This window comes from Strix aluco, chromosome 1 (genome assembly GCF_031877795.1).
Source record: "Strix aluco isolate bStrAlu1 chromosome 1, bStrAlu1.hap1, whole genome shotgun sequence".
NCBI classification, from domain to species: Eukaryota; Metazoa; Chordata; class Aves; order Strigiformes; family Strigidae; genus Strix; species Strix aluco.
The window spans coordinates 111140934-111161776 of NC_133931.1; the positions used below are offsets into that span (position 1 = coordinate 111140934).

Genomic DNA, 20843 nt, shown 5'->3' on the forward strand with positions numbered 1-20843 from the left:
ATTGTGAAAGACTTCTGGATTGTACCACTTGCTTAAATACTTTCAGTATGAATTTGCAAAGCCATTCTTCACATAAAAGAATAGTTGTGTAAAAGCAACCAGAATGGGACTTGGTAACGCAACGGATAGCGCCAAGCCAAAAGAATGTCCAATTTCTTTTTATCGATTATTATTTTAAACAGCTCTACACAACCCCTTCCACAAGTACTCTCACCACTATTCCTGTCACGTATATTTTAACTGCAGATCTTTAACACTACCTAAGTTACCTGCTGCCCACAATTACCTTTATTTTTATCAGTGTTTATTAATTTTCAATGTGTTTAAATTTTGTTTCAAGGATGTAGTTAGAGTTTAGGCAGTCATAAACCAAAACTGAGTAGAGATTAAAGGTTACAATTAAATGACCAGCAGATTGAAGTGTAAAGTTTATCCTACCTCCACAGAAAGCAATTTTCTTTAGGTCTGTTGTTAAGAACCTTATAAATTATTAATCACATAATGCCATTATTATAATGAATTAATGCTCCCTTCTATTAAAGCAAAATTAATTAGAGAAATAATTTGTAACACAGAAATCCAGCAATTTTAGGAGATTTAACAATTTCACACTTTTGATAAAAATTGTAGAGCATATTCTGTAATAAAATGAGAAACAATATATGATTTTCACAGGCCAAAACCAACCACGGCCCTGGTTCATTCAGAGAACATTCCAAACGGCGCAGCTGACGGGGTGTGAAGCCCAGCCCTAAGCCTCTGCAGAGGCGCACAGGTCATTCGACACACGAGTGAGGTGTAGTCACTGAAGAAAGCAGCATACAGACCATACCATATACTGCACAGAAACATACTAGTAGGTAATTAAGAGTCACACTGTAAAATCTTGCCTTAATCTTGGTAAATAGTAGGAAATGGCATTTTTAAAGATCATTATCTACAGAAAAACTATTTTTTGCATTTTAATAATTTTTGAATATGCTGATCTACGAAGTCTTATTAAAATTTGTTCTTTTTGCAACACAGATGATTTACTCATGGACAAAAGGCAGGAAGGGAGGTAAAAATTCCTTAAAGCTGTTTATTCCACCCTTGTGCAGGTAGGTTACCGGCCCACCTTTTCACAAATGCCTGCGGTAAAGGCACAAATGAGCCTTTGATTGTTGATGACCACTGTACAACAAAACCAGTAACAGGCTCACCATTCCTTCAGCTGGATTCTGCTTCTCTGCTAACTTCTTATCCCCAGAAGCCTCCTCTTCTGTTCGGCTGCTGTTCTCTGATTTCTGATTTAGAAGAGATGAGGACTTCTTATTTTTAAGCAGGTGTTTCAGCAATTCGTTCCCCGACTCCCCTTTCGCTGCCGGAACGCTAGCTGCTTGTACTGGACTCTGAGCTGAAGAAGCAGGCTGTGATGCCACCTTATCTTCTTCCACCTTAACACTGCTCGTATTTTCTGCTTTGGGCTCAGCTTGACCTGAGCACTGATCAGTTTCTGCCTTTTCTAGTTTAACTTCTTGAATGCTGGTAGGTGTATCTGTTTTAGCCTTTTCAGTCTCTGTATTTACACTCGGCTGTTTCTGTGGCAGACTGCTGTTGGGGAGCTTACATTCCAGCTCTGGAGAGGTCTGGTTCTCTCCTGTGTTTGATGTTGATGGGCCCGTTAACTCCACTGACTCTTGTTCGTCTTGATGACGTGAAAGTTCATTGGGGGTGTTAACTGCAGGGGTGGAGGTAGAATCAGAAATGGTTGGAGTTGATGGTGCAGTTATATCTGAATGTGGAGTTGACGGGGCTTTTATTGACTCGGCATCATCGTCCTTTTTCTTTTTCCGTGTCCTTTTCTTTTTGCCTTTCTCTTCCGGGATTATGTCAGAATACAGCTGTATGAGAGACTGGCTTGATCCAGGGAAGTTTGCTGCCTGGGGCATGCTAGTGTCTGAACCACATGAAGCACCACTACTGAGTACTGTAGATGAAGGTACAGCAGGAGCAAATGGAGGCCTGACTTGGTTCTGTGTAAAGGTAGCCCCAGGGAGATTCCCGTGAGTTTGTTTTACATTATGGAAATTAGGGGCTCCACCTGGAACAGCAGATGCATCAGGTCCAAAAGCTGTAGGTCCCACTGGCCTTCGCTCACTGCTTTGCATAAAATTTGTGGCAGGAGGCGAGGTCACAGAACCTTGTTGCAGAATTTGCCCCATTTGCTGCTGTTGATGCTGTGGAGACTGCTGAAGAGGTCGCGGAGTTTGTATGAAATCACAAGGTAGATCAGAATTAAAGAAAGGTATCTGAGATAAGGATGTTTTGTTATTTAATTCAGACCCTATCATACCATGCTGTTCTAGTTCCATTCTCTGCTGTAAAGCCCTCTGTCGATCTACCTCCTGCATAAGCTGAATGCGTTGCCGTTCCTGTTGCTCTCGTAAACGCTCCTTTCTTTCCCGCTCTTGAAAACTTTCACTAAAAGGGTTATTGTCCTCAAACTCCACCCTTGGCGGTGGCCCTGACTGCGCAGTTGCATTTGGACCAGGCACAGGAGCTGCTGTACCAGGAGTAATTGGCAACGGTGTCATTGGAGGCTGCATCCTTGCTGGATTCATGGAAATGTGACTTGCAGGGGTATTTGCAGATTGCCATCCAGATAAATTCGGCATTCTGGCTGGGTTGGATTGCCCTGGGATTACCACTGCATGTTGCTGATGCTGGAGCTGTTGTGCCACCATGGGGAAGTTTTGCTGATTCATTGCTGGTGATGTTCCTCCAGGAACCATTGGTGGTTGAGCCTGGACACCTGTCATTATAGCATGGGGTGCCATTCCACACTGCTGCTGCTGCTGCTGCTGCTTGATTCGATATTCCTCAATTAGTTCTGCATGCTCCTTCTGCTGCTTTCGAATCTAAAAATTGAAAAAGTCATTATTTATCTCTGACATGTACTGTGTAAGTAGCATAATACATGTAACTCACCATTATAATTGCAGGAGACAGTGAACCTCAGGCAAAAATAGCATTTCTGCACAGTCTTGTTTTCTCTCCCTTTTTAAGGCTAAATAGCTATTATTTCATTAGGAATAGTCTCCATCCCAAAATTTTAGAAAAAGTAACAGTGCCTCAAAGTTCTTATTACATGCCAAGACTGCACTGTGTTAGAGAATATACAAACCTAAAACCAAAAGTGATCCTTGTCCTACAGATCTTATCATCCATGCACAGGATAACAACAGTTGGGGACAGGAAAAAGGAAACAGCGAGACGGATGATCTTGACACATCAGCAAAAAATTTTAAAAGATGCAATTGAAAAGGAAAACTTTGCAGGAAAACAGAGAGGTAGATTCCTGTTTATTCACGGGCAGATCCTCAAACATCATACAGCAGATGAAAATGGCAACTGCTGCTTGAAAATTTTAAATTTTAGGAAGAAAATAAACTCAACTTTGACACGAAAAGTTAAGCCTAGTAATTGATTTTTAAGGCAAGCAGGAGAAGCCAATGGAAGGGTATGACAGTGGCAACTGGACAAGAAAGAGCATTTCAGAAACACAACAGATACCTAACTACCCCACTCTCTTAAAAATTAAAAGGGCTTGTAATCCATTGCTTAATAATACATATGTTACAGAAAATCTCTCTCTCACTTCTACTCATTAGATTATGACTTCCACAACTTCCATTTGCTGTTTGTACTGACAGAAGTCCATAACATAATTAAAAATGTTTGATAGCACTCTCCTTTATCTGGGGCGAGGGACAAGCCAGAGAGCTCAGGATAAGAGAGGTATTACAGGACACACTCCAGAATGAGGACAGATGCACCCAAAAGGCAATTATTTGCACAGTAATCTCAGGTGCAAGATGATTTTTGAGCTCTGGCTTGGCACTGACACCTCCAGATAAACGGTGCCACTGCCTAAAGCCACCAACTGGATCAATTTGCACTGCACAGGCCAGCGCTCCAGGACTTCTCCATGGGTATACAGCACCGTGTTGGCTCTGTGTGCCTTTGCAATGAGGCATCCAAACCACTACGCCCTCCCAGGATCTGCAGTGGCAGACCAGCCATGTGACTGTCCTTGGAATTAGTTGAGATCTCAAAGAACCAGTACCAACTACACCCAGCTGGACCTGAGCCAACCTGCACAGATCGACCTGGTGATTTGAAGAGGGCAGGGGAGAACAAGGCAGAGCTTATTAGCACAGGCACAGTGCCACACCAAAGCAGTTAAACTGCCCTGGCTGCAGAGACAATATGGCAGTGTCTGCATGGCTCTGTGCCTGAGCTAATAACCCTGTCAGACATAAGCTTGTGCTGCACAGAGTCAGCTCCGGTCTCTCTGCGCCTTTGTCCAGGACCAGCAATTCCTGGGGATTTGAGAGCTCTTTTCTCTATACATACATATATAGACTTTGCCCTTTTCAAAAACTAACAGAAGCTGGATTACAGAAAAATTACTTGATCTGATTTGAAAGAATGGTGAATTGCTTCAAATAGAAGGTCCTTAAAAATATGCTTTTAATAAAACCTTATTTAAGCTCCTAGTAGGTGTGTAACAAAGTGCTGTTTAGGATGTGGATGACTGGTCTAAATCAGCGGTTGAAGGGGAGTGGAGGGCATTTACCAGCAGCATATGAAACTTAAATTTAAAAATGAAAAATAAAAGAACCTTAATTATGGGGCACTAAAGGAATCTGCCAGCAATGCCACGATCAGCAGCTGTTACTTCAACATAACTCCACTGTAAGACTAGACTGACATATATATGATAAAGATGGGTTAAAGTTTTTTACATTTATTCTACCTGTGATTCATTGTGGAAGGGAAAAAAAGAAAAATGAAGAAAGATGTAGGCACAATTTATCTGCTCCATCCCTCTTCCACAGAGTGAAAAGACAAGCCAAGTAATATTCCATCCAGTGCATACTTTGTCTTGAAGCAACACAGGAGCAAGAACTCAAGGGTCAGATATCACTTAGGACTTAATTCCCAGCAGCCTCCTGACAATTTCCCCCTTCATATTAATAAAGGATAATTCTAAAGCATTTTCATGTTCAGCAGGTGTAGTTCATCCTGACAATCATGCCAGATAATTTATAAACAACGTCTTGCAGAACACAGCATTCAAGACTGTTGGCCAAAGCACAGATTTATCAAATCTATCATTGGTTTAACTTTAACCTCACTTACTATAATCACAGTTAGAAGATGTAGCAAGTGAAATTCCAACTGAATACAAAGAAAGAAAAACAAAACCCAGTGGAAGTGGTTACACATTGGAACAGGGGCCCAGAGCGGCTGGGAAATCTCTACCCTTGGAGACTTACAAAACTTGACTGTCAAGGTGCTGAGCAACTTGATTCAACTGTGAAGCTAGTTCTGCTTTGATCAGTAGACTAGATGATCTCCAGACATCCCTCTGACCTGTATTATTCCATGATACAATAACAGCTAACACATACTAATGATCAGTGTCTAGGATCTAGACTGATCATAAAACTAGACTAACCCTAAAGATACAATGAAAAGAGATTTTCAAACAGTAACATTTAACTGGCATATAACCAAGAGGTTCTGATTACGTAAGGACACCTGAAAAGGAGCGAGTTAATGAGTTTCATTCAAGCCTGAAACAAAGCCCTGCATGCTAAGCCTTTCCTCTGAATCTTTCATTTCTGCTTTTCACAGTGCTGGGAACTCTGCTGCAAGTCATTTTGCCGAGCAATTTCCCTTCTTCCCAAAATACTAAAACAGCTTTTCATCGTAATGTTTGCCATAGCATATTCTCCTACAACTCCAGTGCCACCGGCAATCCAGTGCAATGCTGTTACACACACAAAATATGATAGGGAGTGGCTCCCTTTGAATAAGCTCCACTGTATTTAAGCATTTCAACTCATCTTTTAGGAGATTTAAAGGAAATTTAAATTGGAACTGTCATACCAGTATGATGGTTCAATATTAAGGTGATCAGTTTGGATTCCAGATGATTACCTGTTCTAGCTGTTTCTGGACCATACTTTGTTGCTCAGTAACATGTTTAAGCTGTTCTGCATCTTCTTCTGGGAACTCACGGCCAGCTTTCTTGGCTGTACGCTGTTTTGCTGACAGTGCCTTTTTTGATTTTCTGTGTGCTCCAATTTGCTCCTCAAGGTACTTCTGTTGCATTTGAAGAAGTTGTTGTGTTTCTTGCAGCCATTCTTCATATTGCTTTCTTTGTGAATCATCTAGAGAGAAGGGAAATTAAGTATGATATGAGCTCATCCTGGGGTGGGCTCATCCTTTTAGAGATGAAGTTTAACCATCAGGTTCCCCCCTTATTTTAAGAAACTACTGGACAAGTTCAGCCAAATCTGACAGAAGATTTGGTATCTCAAGAGATATTAAGCTCTTAGAGTGATCTGAGTGAAGGAGACATAGATCCAAATTACTGCATTTACTGAGAGCAAGCAGTTTTAACGTAGTCCCTTAATTTCAAGAAGCACCAGCTTGCTGTCTGGCCAGTAAATGTGCACTTGCTAGCCAGTGAACAAACGTAGCTTTGAAAGCAGCTACAGAACCTGGTGGTACCTGCTCTGCCATAGAAGACCTCTGGAAGTACTCAGGTAGAGGGAGTAAGGACACAAATTTACAGGAAACATTAATTTCTCATCAACCTCATTAATTCTGGTGTTTGCAGAAGAGTTTTGTACATATAAAAATCTGTTTTTATTACTACTTTTATAAAGAAAATTTTAATTATAAACATCCATCAAATATTCATGAAAGGAAAGAAAGATATTGTCTTTGTAAAAATAACTTCGTCAGTCCTCCGCACAGGGTGTTCAGCACCAGTGCCTTTTCCTCCTCACAAACAAATGCACTCTCATTTACACTCTAACTGACACATTACTCTTTTTACAAATGAGAAATGCTCATTTGCTATGAACAGTCCATTGCTCTCAGATGTTCTTCTCGAGGCAAAACAATTATGTCTGGTAATGCTTGATCTGCCCTAAGCCCGGAAGGCAAGAGAGAAGCTTTGGCGATGGTATCAGTTGTCTCCTGATCGCATTGTGACAATGAGCTGGGTAACCAGGAATATGGCATGGATCTTCCCTTAAAGAAAGTTTAATAAAGATACCTACACAACAGTGTGACTTCAATATAATCACATCTTTCTTGTGCTCTAGCCCCTACCACCTTCTACTTTACCAGTCACTGTGGTAACAACAGCCATTGACTCCAACGGCTCAGCTAAATCAATTCACAGAGTCTACAGTCTCGAAGGGTGCTCATTCTGTCAATGATAAATTCTGTGAAACTAATCACATAACCTGAAGGGACAATTGAGTAGAAACGATAGAGAGTAACTGCAGATGGGAGCAACATGAAAATGCAAATGAAAGCAATGAAATATTAACACGTTCCAGGTAAGAATAACTACTACTGAAATGAGAAACAGATTTTCTCAAGTGCTCAGAACCACCCCCCCCAACCAGAGCGAGGCCACCGCTGAGTGCCATGTCAAATCTCACCAGGAATTCATAGAGGTAATATTGCAAAAGCTCCTTATTGCATACTCAGTGCTGCTACTCCAGTTTCTGGAAAAGGTGAAGGCATTTACTTCTGTTTCTTATTCATAAATATCAAGTAAAGTTTTTGCAGCAATAGAAACACTTTTGTACATGTGGTCTTCCTCTCCCAACATATGCTCAGTTTTAATTTTGGCTAATAAATCTTTCTCAGCATAGGATTTAGTCTCTATGATCACAGAGATCTAGGGCAACCAGAAACAAGGAATGTAAAATACTGGTGCTATATATTTCTGCTTTCAACAATTGTGGTTCCCAGCCAGTCTTGCTTAACTAATGCCTCGAAAACTTTTATTGGTAATTGTTAAAATGGCAATGATGCTGCTCAAAACTTTTTGCTTCTGAAATAAAAAAACCTCCCGTCAACATAGACTGTTGTTCTCACTGAGCTCAGAATATTACAACACAACCAAAGACCAGGGTTTTGACATAGCAGTCTGTCAGTTAATAGATTACTATTCCCACACAAATCCAAATAATGCGAATTTTCTGTTTGCTCCGTTTCCCTCTTTCCTTATAGTGTTTGAGGATAGCTTCTAAAAAAAATGTTAATAGCATTTACTATGCACCCCTTTATTAGTTGGTATTAGAATGATGAAATGACTCAATTTTAAAAGAATGAATTTTTGAGAGATGGGATCCTGTAGAACAAAACATCAACATACAATAAATTATTAAATCTGTACTTACTGACAAAACCAGGACCAAAATTGGGAGGATTAGGTCTAGAAATCTGAGGTGTCAAACTTCCGTCCTATAAATTTCAGTAAAACATACAGACAAGGATATTAAATCATGATTCAATTAAAAACCCAAAAACTGGTTATCATTATTAAACAGTTTTGTTTAAACCCCCTACCACTTTATATTACCTGTGTAATTGCCTGCTGCATATGATTTTGGCCTTCACTGGTCTGAGCCCCTGGCACTGGCTGACCCATAAAGGGAAACCTATTGGTATATAAACAGAAAGTGAAATTATAAAACTAGTGGGTATTTTAGGGGAGAGACAACCTTTTGTATTACACCAAACCTACACAAAGCATCCAAATATTTTATAGACATTTGCTTGAACTTCTGTACCATACTTTTTCAGCATCTGGAGAGCATTAGTTCTTATTTGATGCTACAACACTTTGCCCTTGGTTGAAACTATTGCATTTCACACTTTCCAGAGAGATGATGTAAACATGATGTACTGTGCTAAAACAGTGAAGACGCACAAAAAAAAAGTATCTACTTGTATTTTAATATATTATGATACAAAAAAAAAAAAAAAAATTAAAAGATTTAGCTATCATGGTCACCAGCCCCGTCAACTAGAGTTGGGTAACCTCTGGTAAGCCACATATTATCATATAACACTGTGTTAGGAATGAGAAAACACACTGTTTTAAGGGTCACATAAGAAGAAAAGGTGCAGATCCTTTCTGGCCCATAGACTCCCCACCTATGGTAAAGGCAGTCACGGTGAAGTCTGCACAGTTCATAGCTCCTTTTTTCCTCAGAATGCATTTAAAGAGGATGAAAATTCCATTACTTGGGCTAAATCTTAATTATATTTAGCATTAAATGATATGCTGTAACATGAAGTTTAACTGTTACATAGCCATCAACAGTTTTTAAACAGAATGCATGGGAGATGTGCCATTATATAATTAGTAAGTGGGAAAACAAGAAAAGCATCAACAGTGAAGCCGTACTGACCAATACATTACAACTGGAACACACGTCTGATGCATTTTAATACTTTTCATAGTTTCTACTGCCACACTGGTTTTATTCTTAGGAGATAATCTTGTATTAGCACGGACTATGAACTACATGACAAAAAGATCTTTTTCCACTTTTAAATTTTTTCGTTTCCCGTGCTCTGTCATTTCCTTTTACGTTTTGTAGCCCTAAAGAATGGTATCAAGTGTTGCCTACCTGTTCATAACCATTGGTGGCATCCCCATGTTACTCTGCGCCATGACTTTATTGATCCCCTTAAGAGCTACCATTTTCGCTTTCATTATGGGATCAGTAATTGCATCAAAGTCTATAAAAGAAAAACAGTAAAAGTGAATTACATAGCTGAACGTAAGTTATTAACCGGAACCAACTTGTTTAGATCTAGTTCATGCATAAATCATCAGTAAAACAACATAATTGTATTACTATTTCACATTATTGGTCCTCTCCACTTTGAAATTCATGGTTAATATGTAGTTTCATATATCCTCTAAGGAAAGTTACTCCAGCAGCAACTGTTCTTTGCTTTCAGCCACAACATACAAAGAAAAGCAGGTCAGACTGAGAAGAGGTCTAGACAGAATTTGGCCTGTGACTCGACAGATTAATAAATTCTATTTATAGGTTTAAGAATCAGGAAGAAGAGTTGTTTCTGTGAGTTCAGTTGGCAAAACTGACACACCACCACTAATGTACTAAGAAAACGGTTTAGTTGCTCTGTAATTACCAGTAGCACTAGAGGCAGAAAGGCACATGCCCCATAGAGCATCTGAAAAGACCATAAACATGGTGAACTCTGCCTTTTTGCTGTCTCTCCCATTAGATGCCTCACACAGAGCAGGATAAATGGGAGTATAAAACGGATGAGGTTGGAAGGGACCTCTGGAGGTCATCTTAGCCACCTAGGGTGGCTACAGCACATTCTAGCCACACTACAAATATGGAACTGTGACTTAGGAGGCAGGTTAAATTTGTCTTTTGAACAAACAGCCTTGATGGCCAGTGTTATTACAACTAAAACATTTCTCAAAATTTCACATTTCATTAATAACAATTAACTGATAGTGATGGTCTGATCTGAATGCTCAAACTGCTATGTTATATTAAACAGGAAATGACCGTTTATCTTAAACACTTCTAGTACATGCAGAATTATTTGTGATGTTTCTGGGCCTTGCCCAGATTGTGAGTTAGTAATACAGCTTTTGATGGTCCCTTTCCTTGAAACACGCTAAATGCTGAAAAACAACGTAATAAACCAACCATAAACAGAAAATTGATAGACCAAATATCCAAAGGTCAGCTATTGCACTTGATCATTTGTTTACAAAGGGTGCATTTACTCTCTATCAAGTATGAGAACCTAAAGTATGAAGAGAATATGCAACAGAGCTGATGTCAGGAAAATGAGCAGTAATGCAGAGCTACCCTGATCCTGGTAACGTCAACAGGATCCTTGCCACAGAGTTCAGAATTCCACCTGCATGCTCAATTTCCATACTCCCATTTGTACCTACTAGGCAGGTTGGTTTTTGTTATGCTACCTTCAAGCTCCACATATCTATCTGCTTCTTTCAGTGCTATGGATTATTTAACTATTTACTGTTGCATTTTTAAAAAACCTGGACACAGACAAATAGATCACCCACGTACCAATATTGGGGAAAAATGGCTCCGAACGTTGGCGAATCATGGCCTGCATCTGTCGTTGCTGCTGCTGCTCCTGTCTTTCCTGATCCAAAAGGTCTTGCAGAAGAAGTGGCTGTTCCTCTAGCAGAAGCGGTCTCTCTCGATTTTGTTGTTGAGCTAACGGTTGAGGAAGCATTATCTGCTGGGGACCAGATATGCCACTAGGACCAGGACGGTTTGTTACAGCCACAGTTTGATTAGATGTCTGTCCCGTCCCAAAGTTATGATTAGATGATTGACCCTGAATAAATCCTGGATTTGGTGACCCTTGAGAAAAATTATGGTTCATTCGTGGAACCATGGTTAAATTTGAATTTAAAGTGTTTTCCAAGATCTGTCCACCAGGTGTCATTAGTGTTTGTGGAATACCTGATGCATGGTTCATTTGTGTTGTTGGCAAAGACTGAGATGGAGATCCTAGAGTCCTTGCTTCAGCATTATCTGAGCTTTCATTAGCCAGCAAACTTGAGAGGACTGGGGTGGACCCAGAAATACTGCAGGAACTTACTGCTCCTTGAACAGGCAGTGGAGCAGATCCCTGAGCATCTGGACTAGGCACAGTTGTTTCTTGACTAGGAACAGCAGTAGTTTTGTCAGGGAATTCTGGGTTAGCAGGCTGTGCAGGAGCCTTTTCTCCATCCTTTAACTCCACTTCAGCAGCCTGTTGAGTACTTGTGGATTCAGCACTTCCATCACTTTTTTCATTTTCATTCTTCTTTTCCTCCTGAGTGTTTGGGGAAAGTACTTCTGTTTTAATTTCATTTTCTGTAGTGGATTTCTCCTGTGGAGACTGGGTCTCAGGAGTGGAAACAGTTCTATCACCTTGTTCTTTCTGTTTTGGTTCTTCTGTCTTGCCCTGGATATCTAGTTTGTCATCAATGGGGACACTAAGATCTAGTTCTTCATTAAACATTCCTTTCTTATCCCCCACATCAAGGTCTGGGTCTGTGTATGCAATTATATCAAATTCCCCAGATCTTAGAAGATCATCGAGGTGAGGATCATTGGTTTCCAAATTATCTAAAGTGTCCAGTTCATCTCCTTTCCCATCCTCTGTGTCTAGATTCAAATTTTCCAGATCCTCATCATCTAAATCCTTGACTTCAACCCCATCAAGGTCTTTCACATCCAAATCTTTTACAGCAGGATCATCAGGATCAAGCTTTTCTTCTAGACCATCACTTGGCTGGTTGGGAATCTGTAAATTTGCAGATTCATCACCTGGTGCAGATGTAGACAAAGATGGTCCTGGGAATGCATCAGCAACTGGTGGATGACTTAGAGACCGTATTACAAGTGCAGGTGGGTTGTCAGGATTGATTTGATCCTGCTGGGATTGTGACATATGCTCCAAACTTGTAGACATCTGCAACTGGTTAGGTATACCTTGAGAATTAGGTCTCAGTGGTTCTGCCTGTCTTGGGCCTGGAAACTCCTGCCTGGGTATAAACCCTGCATGTCGTTGATGTTGTGCTGCTGCATCCATAACATTTGCAGCAGAAGGATTAAAAGGCAGCCTTGGCCTCCCATCAGGAGCTCTGTGACGTAACTCGATAAATGCCTGACCCAATATATTGTGCTGCTGAACTGGAATTCCCTGTGGAGGAAAATGTTGAGAGATCCCAGATGTATTATTTATTTGTGCATTGTTCACCGGCCGGGGCATATCAATAGACAGAGATCTTCTCAGCTGTGGTGGAACTCCAGGGCGTTGCATTGGCTGCTGAGGACTGAGGAAACGTTCTTGACCTGATGGTGGACCATGGCCACCTCCTGGAAACCCATACCTAAAATAAAGTATGAAAGACTAAATAACTGCCTAGTCTGGCATATTTGACTAAATAACTATTCACCAAAATGCTTTACATGATGCATTCATTAAGATATTTAAATAAATATTTTGACTAATTATGCTTACATTTAAATGAGCTTTATGACAATAAAATAATTGCTTTAATTATGTTTAATAAACAACCTGTTTTCAATTCCAATAATAATAATGGATAGAAAACTGACAGGAAGAACTATCTTAGTAAATAAACTACATGTTAATGCAACTCAGTGTGAAAAATAATATTGTGTGGCTTTAGAAATTACTGAAATAAATCAAAAATATTGAAAATAATAATTCCTGAGATGACAACGTATGAAAACTGGTATTCATTTTACATCATAGCTTTCACTGTAAATATGGCACAGACAGAAGCTGATGTTTGATTACATATTCACTATAAATGAAAACAAGAATATTACATTTATTCATTATTAAAACATCAAAGCTAAAGTCAGACCTTTCACTTTTTTTAAAAAAACAGAAATGCCCCAAAACCATGGGTGACAAGACCTTTTGGGTCATGTAACCTCCACAAGTATTGCAGTTTCTCCATTTCTACTTCTGATTAATTCCCAATAAAAGACAGTGTAAAACAGTGTTAGTGTAAAATACATTCTAATGTTACAGATGCTTACAGGAAAACTCACTGTACATATGACTTCAGGAAGACTACCAGCTACTGTAGACCACGCAGATTTTCATCAAGGAAAACCCCTTTATCTAACAATTTCTGTAAATGTAGAACTACCCCTGTAATATCCTGGTTTTAAGAGATCAAAGAGCTTACCTAAGACCATGAGGTCTCATCCCCATGGCATTCATATCACCTGGAAACTGGGGTCTGTTGAACTGCCCATCAGCAGGAAATGGTCCACGTTGATCTTTTGGGTATACGGTGAACCGTGGCCCACCTGGAGGCACAACAGAGGACCTAATATTCCCAGGATACGGAGGAGGAGGGCGGTTAAAAATCTGATTTAAGTTGTCTTGCTGCCAATGCTGAAGAGGAGTTGCATGGGTAGGAGCTGCTGCATCCTGCAAGGCTTTTTCCTGACGAACAGCATTCTTTTTCTGCTGCTGTTGCTGTAGAATAATTTCACGTAATTTCTGGCGCTGTTTAAAAAAAACAAATTGTGCTTGACACTGCAATTGACATATTTTGAAGTGTTACACTCTGCTAGGTTAAGCCTTTTGAAGGAAACAAATTTTTCAATTGCTACAGGTTAAGCCTTCTGGAGGAAACAAATTCTTCAATTGCTACAGAAAAATATTATAAACTACTATAATAACCTCAGAAATTAGAAGAGGGATCAAACAGTGCAAGATGCTGATAACACAACTTAATCTCCAGACCTCTTCTTGAAGCGGTCTTTTTATCAATTTACATTTTACCCATTAACATGAAAGCAACTCTCCTTCCTTTTTTCTATTCCAATAATGCAGGCCCTTTTACCACAAGAAAAAGCGCATTTTGAGGGAGAACGGTGACTTAGTGGTCCACTGAAGAAAATTCAGCAAGAGGTTTACCCCAAAGTTGCAGAATTTACTCTGACTCTGTATGATAAATACTACCATTTTTTCCACGAAATCCGCTTCCCACTGCTCCTTCCAAACAAAAGACTGAGCAGCTTTCCACAAGTTGAATGTAATTCTATGTCTCAGCAAGAGCTGTTTGCCAAACCTTCATTAACAAAAACCTGGAGTGAATGTGCCTCAAGAAGAGCAGTGACCAATGGTAGGATTCACCTCAACATGTCTGCCAATTGAAAAGTTAGATGTCCAGCCTGAGATCTTCACCTATGCTCCCTTTTTGGTCAGTGAGCAAGTCACTGGAGAATCAGTTCTACATTTCATCTACTATAGGATAGAATTAACTGTCCTTTCAAGGTGTATTTTCTTCCTCACACTGTAGATAGAAGAGCTATTACAGACCAATCATCTACATCTTCAGTGACTTCAAAGATGTCTTTTGCTTCCTTTTTGGATCTCGTCCAAACCCCTTCAAAATTACTGATGTTTCTATATTCTATATATTGTGGTTCTATCCAGGAGGACCAAATTAACATACATAAGTGAATGACGATAATTCTACATTATACAGCTATGTTTAATGGCAAGAAACTTCAAATATTAACGAGAATGGAGGAAATTCTTCTACTTATAAAATTTTAATACCATCAGTATTAAACGTTATTCTCACCTGTCTTAGCTTCTCAGTATCTGCTTGAGACATATTCATGGTATTCTGTGTATCTGTTACTCCTGTAGTGGGTGCTGGCCCAGGAACTTGTGAAACTTTGGGAAACTGTTGTCCTTGAGAACTCAGTGGAGAATTTCCAGATGCACTGAAGTTGCCCTCAGATCCAGGCCGTGGCTGTTCAGCGGCATCATGGGCCAGCTGTCCAGTTCCAAAAGATTCTGGCTGAGGTCTTGGAGTCATTGGTGGTTGATCATATGGGTCACGTGCTGGAGCAGCTGGACCATGGCTAAATGTATCTGTTATTGCAGGTCCTGCAGGTCTGGGAGCTTGAGAACATGGATCTGATGGCCTGACAAAAGTGCCCTGCAACCTGTTCTGTGGTGTCTGCAGGAAAGGATCTCTATTTGGTATTAGTCCTGGTCTTGTCACTGCAGGTCTGTTAAAACTCTCTGGAATCCCTGGCCTTGGAGTTGCTGGTTGCTGAGAATAAGGATCATTAAGAACCGGCCTTGGTGTTCCAGGAGGTTGGGCATATGGATCAGAATGTCTCTGATTTGCTGGGGACTGAGTAAATAGATCTGCTGGCTGAGCGGGTCTTGGTGTTGGTGGTTGCTGCATATATGGGTCAACTGTGGTGGGCCGAGGAGTTCCTGGAGGTTGGGCATAAGGATCAGCAACTGGCCGAGGAGTACCTGGAGGCTGGGAGTAAGGGTCCTGAGAAGCTGGCCTTGAAATGGGTCCAGATGGAGGGAAAGAATCACTCTGTTGTCGTACTATCCGGGGTGGATGGGCAAAAGTCTCCTTTATTGCAGGATGGGGAGTGAGGGGAGGCTGGCTGTATGGATCATTAGGCTGGTTATGGGAAAAGTTATCCACTGGCCTTGGTGTCAAAGCGGGCCTTTCATATGGATCAACAGCAACACGCCTTGGTGTAGCTGGCATTGATGCATAAGGATCTTGCGGGGACTGAGGTGGGCGCATAGGAGTTTTAAAAGGTCCAGGGCTACCATCAACAGGAGTAGGAGTAGGAGTCAACGGCGGCCGTGCATACGCATCAGCAGAAGTTACTCTCTGTCTCTGAAATGTATCCGTTCTAGGAGCCGGCTTAGTAAACGGATCACTGCTTCCAGCTGTTAAAGGAACCTTCCCTGACTGTTCCATAACTATGGGTGATCTTGGGACCCCCAACGGTTTGGAGAACTGCTCCGATGCTATGACAGGCCTGGGTGTGTCTGGTGGCTTTGCATAGGGATCACTGCTACCAGGAGATGAAGAACATGAATCCCTCACGGGTGAAGGCCTGCTTCCTGATGGTTCAGTTACCTGAATAGGCCTAGATATGGATGACTGTGGTGTGCAGGTATCTAATGGTGCAATGGTATTTCTTCTAACAAAGTTTTGGTTAATGGGTGCTGGTCTAGGTGTTCCCACCATTTTAGCATATGGATCCATTGGAGAAGGAGGTCTTGTGTTTGTGGAACCTGGAGAAAACATCTGCTGTGATGATGTCTGAGGAGTCTGAGACTGAGACAGTGAATCGTGTACTGGGATTCGGGTGGGAGTAGGGGGTGGAGCTTGTGGTTTTAGGAACACATCATCTGAGGATGCTGATGCAGGCGTAGCAGGTAGCTGCTGCTTTGTAAATAGATCCTTATGGAATGTCTGTTGTGCAGGAGACATGCTTCCATTGCCAGTCTGTGGCGTTAAGGGGCTCTGGATCCCACTGCTAGGTGTGTCTGAGCCAGACTGGTTCAGAAGCTGTTGTGAACCAAACTGCTGCTGCTGCTGTTGCTGCTGCTGCTGTTGCTGCTGCTCATTTTTCACTTGTTCAAGCTTCTGCGTGGCTTCTATTTTGGCTTGCTGCTTACTTTTTTGACGCATTTGCTGTTTTAAAATTATGAGGGAAAAGGTTACACTTCTAAGTTCAGGGTATACAAAAATCTTTCTGATGACTGAATCTATAATTAAAACTTTAGGACACATCAAAGATCAATTATAAATAACTGCAAATTGCAAATTTTAAATGCAATGGGAGCAGAGGGTCTAGCTATTTGTAAAGTTCAATTACCTTGACATGCCCCTTGATTGCCTGGGAAGAAGCATTTCCCAGGTTGCCTCAAGAGCAGCACTGCTTTCCAACCTTATAACTCTGAAGACGGAAGGTTACTGACACATGCAGCACTGATGTGAGGCATAATGGCTCTGAGAGACAACCACCCCAATTTGAAGCAGCAGTCTGCAGGACAAGGTTACTGCAATATAGGGTATATAAAAACAAACTACTGCACTAGCCAGCCATACAGAGAAGGAATAACCTATTTCCATAATAGGCAGGATATAAGAGTCAAAGCCTTAAAACACAGTTTTCTAACATTTACAAGCAGCTTCTCTTCTGATAGCATGTATTCTTCCTATGCAGAATGGCTGACTTCATACTCTTCTACAAAGAAAGATTAAAACTGATTTTATTACAACAGATTCCAACAATGCAATAAAAAGCTGGAAGAAAAATAAGAAAACACCCTAAATGCAACACACCTGTCTGAACTTCCATTCCTGCTCATGTTCTGATTCCCTCTGTTTTAATGGATCTTTAAAGAGGTCAGAGTCGATGCGTGAGCTAGGATCAATGCTATCCTGTTGCTGCTGCCTTTTCATGGAGTCATTTGACATCTGTACTTTATTGATGCGCAAAGCAGCTCTATTATCTCTGGCTTTTTGCTGGGAAAAGATTAAAAAAAAATGCAGTTAGCCTTATTTCCTTCTGCTAAGTGTGAACACTGCATCTGTTATTCCCACAAACTCTTATCACCAAATTATTTGTGCAGCCTGTTTTAATCACACACATGCTTGTGAAAACTAAATTATGCTCTTTAAAAGGAATTCCAGACTGAAAATACTTCCTCTCTCTAGAAATTCTGCATATAACATACATGGAAAGAACTAAGGCACTATTAGCTGCAGAGGTTTTCTATACATTGGGAGTGTCTGTTCAGGTACTGTGCTGTGCCAAAAAAGCATGAATCCCACCAGTTTACCTTTCAAATCACATATTGGTGTGGTCTGCAATCTGAAGACATGAGCACAGCAGATGATGGTTGGATCAATAAAGGCCACTAATGTGGAGAACTTCAATGACAAGAAAAGTACAGTCTACTCCATTAAATAACCTCTATAGATCTCAATCCGTGTTAAGTTAGCAGTATAAACATAGGATATGGGCTTATGGATCAGGAAAAATTGGATGGAAGAACAGCAATTCTTCTTCAATGAGGCATTTTACAGCCATACTGACACTTTAAAGCATCTAATGGAAGTTTCAAAGAGTCTGTTTTACCACCAATCTAGGATGTGATTCCTTTCCTGAATCAAACCCTCACATCTTCATTTTCACAATTCTATTTGCAGTTGTCAAGTAGGGGTTGCCTAGCAGAAAAGGCTTTAATCCTTCCCCTCCAACAATGAAACAGTGACATGGATGAGAGCACCAGTGTCACAGCAGCAGGAAAATTAGTGTAATTTTCCCCTATAAGTGATGGGATTGCACATACTATGGAAAGTAAAAAGCCTACAGTGAAAATTTACTAACACTCTTCTGAATTTAATTTCTAAGGTAGCCTTTATTCAATCCCCACAGAGTGCGAGTCCTTCAGGAGAGGTACCACAGCAGCTCCCTTGCATGCACAATGCCAGGAACACTAGCAACAGCTGAATGGCAAGAGTACACGGACTGTAACTTCTGTGAGAAAATAACTGCTGCTTGCTATGTAAATACTCATGTGTACATGTGTGTGCACTTGCATGCACCCTCTTCCTGAACATGAAGGAAATAATTTTTGCAGCTACTTTTTGGACATCCATCAGGAGAAGAGGACTGCATTTGTTAAGAACAATGAAAAAGAAAAAAAATCAATAATAGAAATAATTGTAAAGTGGTGAATGCCCGGACAAAAAATCCACCCATGTAGGTGGACGGTATCTTACAAATACTACACAGAAGGAATCACCAAGATTAAATATAGCATGGACAAGATGACATAGAGGTCCAAAGACACTGAAGTTACAGGCCTGAATAAAAAGCAGAATAATGATGATGCCTCAGTGATACAAAGAAGACAATAGAGAATTATTCTTTCAAGTGTAAAGGGATTCAGAAAGATCAAGAACTCCACTTCCAACATTGAGTCTGGGGTAATGATTTATCCTCTAAAAGCTGTCAGAGAGATAAGGGATTTTTTAATTTGGACAGTAGGAGATGATGTTGATACTGCTAAGCTCTGAGTCATCAACATGCATGGGAATCAGATTTGCTTACTAACTGGACTATATTAAAAAAAGTGCAGGTGGCCGGAGGCTAAGAGATTGAAAACATAACCCTGCAAAATCCACAGAAATCTACGAAAGGGAGAATGATCACCCAATTGCTGTTGTGAAGAAACAGAAAAAATGAGAACTAGGAGAGAATGGAGATGTGACCCAAAATTAAAGAAAAGTACATTTGGTAACAGTGGCTGTGAAGGTCAAAAAGAATAAATAATATATGTTTTGAGATTTGGATGTGGACAGCCTTCAACAAGAGGTTTCAGCAAAGCATAAAGGTCACCCTTTGAATGGCAGAAGTTCTATAGAATGGAATCAGTGACCACGTAACTCCAGATAGCTACTACAAATCTGTGTGTTCACTTGACTTAGATGTGAAGAAGGTGAGTGCTTTTGGAGAGAAAAATGGAGTCCTTCACACTCCCCACAACATGGAAGATATTAAAAGAGTTTCCACCACTAAGCAATAGAAGAGAGTAAGTAGTGAAGGGCAGCAGTAAGGCAAGAACACAGGAGTAGAAGAAAATGAATAAATTAGGGATGTGAGCACTGATGCTTCTGGAATGGTTAGTTTAACAGGTGAAAGAATTCAGCAACTCTAACGGGGCAAAAAAGAAGACTAGTGAGAGGGGAAGATGGAAAGAGAGGAAAGTCACATAATGATTTGTTATTATCCTTCTGAAGAAACTGGCAAGATCCTGTACAGAAAGAGACAGAGGAAATAATACTCGAGGCATGCATCAAATGTAGCAAAGAGGCAGTGGGAACCACAAATGTTCTCATCTCAGCTGATGTCTTTAGATTGCACAATACTAATATAGTTTGTTCCAAGACTGAAAAGCAAAGAATACAGATAGAAGTATTCAGAGTTAAAAGTTAAATTACAAGGGCATTCTTGCAGTAAGTGAACTTTCACTAACCTTAGAACTTAATTTATTTAAAAAACACCAATGAAAACCTTGTAAATTAAATATATGCTTGCTGGAAGTATGTAAATGCAGGTGGTAATTGTTCTTACCACATATGGAGCCCTCTCCTGTGAGCTTGCTTTCCTCCACAGTTTAGCAATCTGTTTCACTCTTGTAGCCCAGTCTGCAATCAAAAAATGCATTAATACACAAGGCTTCGATAAGTCTGTTTTACATTCTTTCAAATCAAGATGCATAAATTGCTACAAAATATTTAACTTTATTCAGTAAATCACTCACCTGGGAATTCTTCCTTCAGGTTAGGGAAGTTGATATTTGTATAGAGAACAGGTGCTACTGTTGCCATTTCACCCAAAGCTTCTTCTTTTTCCCACTTAAGAGTGCTTCTTTGAGCATTGGACATTGTATCGCCTTCACCTTCCAAAGGTGGAGCAGATGGTGCCCATGAGCTGTTCGGATCACTTACCATTGGATTGAACGCTGGATTCTTATCCCTGACAAATCAGAAAAGGGTTTTGTTTTATAGATAGACTGCTCTCAATATATATTAAAAAAACCCCCAACAA

The 20843-nt window shown here is 40.4% G+C and overlaps 1 protein-coding gene across 14 annotated transcripts in view; it reads right to left on the reverse strand.

Annotated features, from left to right (window-relative positions):
• KMT2C (lysine methyltransferase 2C) overlaps positions 1-20843 on the reverse strand; it is a 201040-nt gene that overhangs the window by 16888 nt on the left and 163309 nt on the right. For all 14 annotated transcript variants that reach the window (XM_074831339.1, XM_074831228.1, XM_074831239.1 and 11 more), the window contains 11 exons: positions 20557-20771; positions 20367-20440; positions 17567-17749; positions 15029-16912; positions 13616-13941; positions 10959-12781; positions 9501-9612; positions 8444-8522; positions 8262-8325; positions 5992-6224; positions 1203-2900 (listed from right to left, as the gene is read on the reverse strand). In XM_074831339.1, coding sequence (XP_074687440.1) covers positions 1203-2900; positions 5992-6224; positions 8262-8325; positions 8444-8522; positions 9501-9612; positions 10959-12781; positions 13616-13941; positions 15029-16912; positions 17567-17749; positions 20367-20440; positions 20557-20771 — 6691 coding nt within the window. The remainder of the gene's footprint in view (positions 1-1202; positions 2901-5991; positions 6225-8261; positions 8326-8443; positions 8523-9500; positions 9613-10958; positions 12782-13615; positions 13942-15028; positions 16913-17566; positions 17750-20366; positions 20441-20556; positions 20772-20843) is intronic.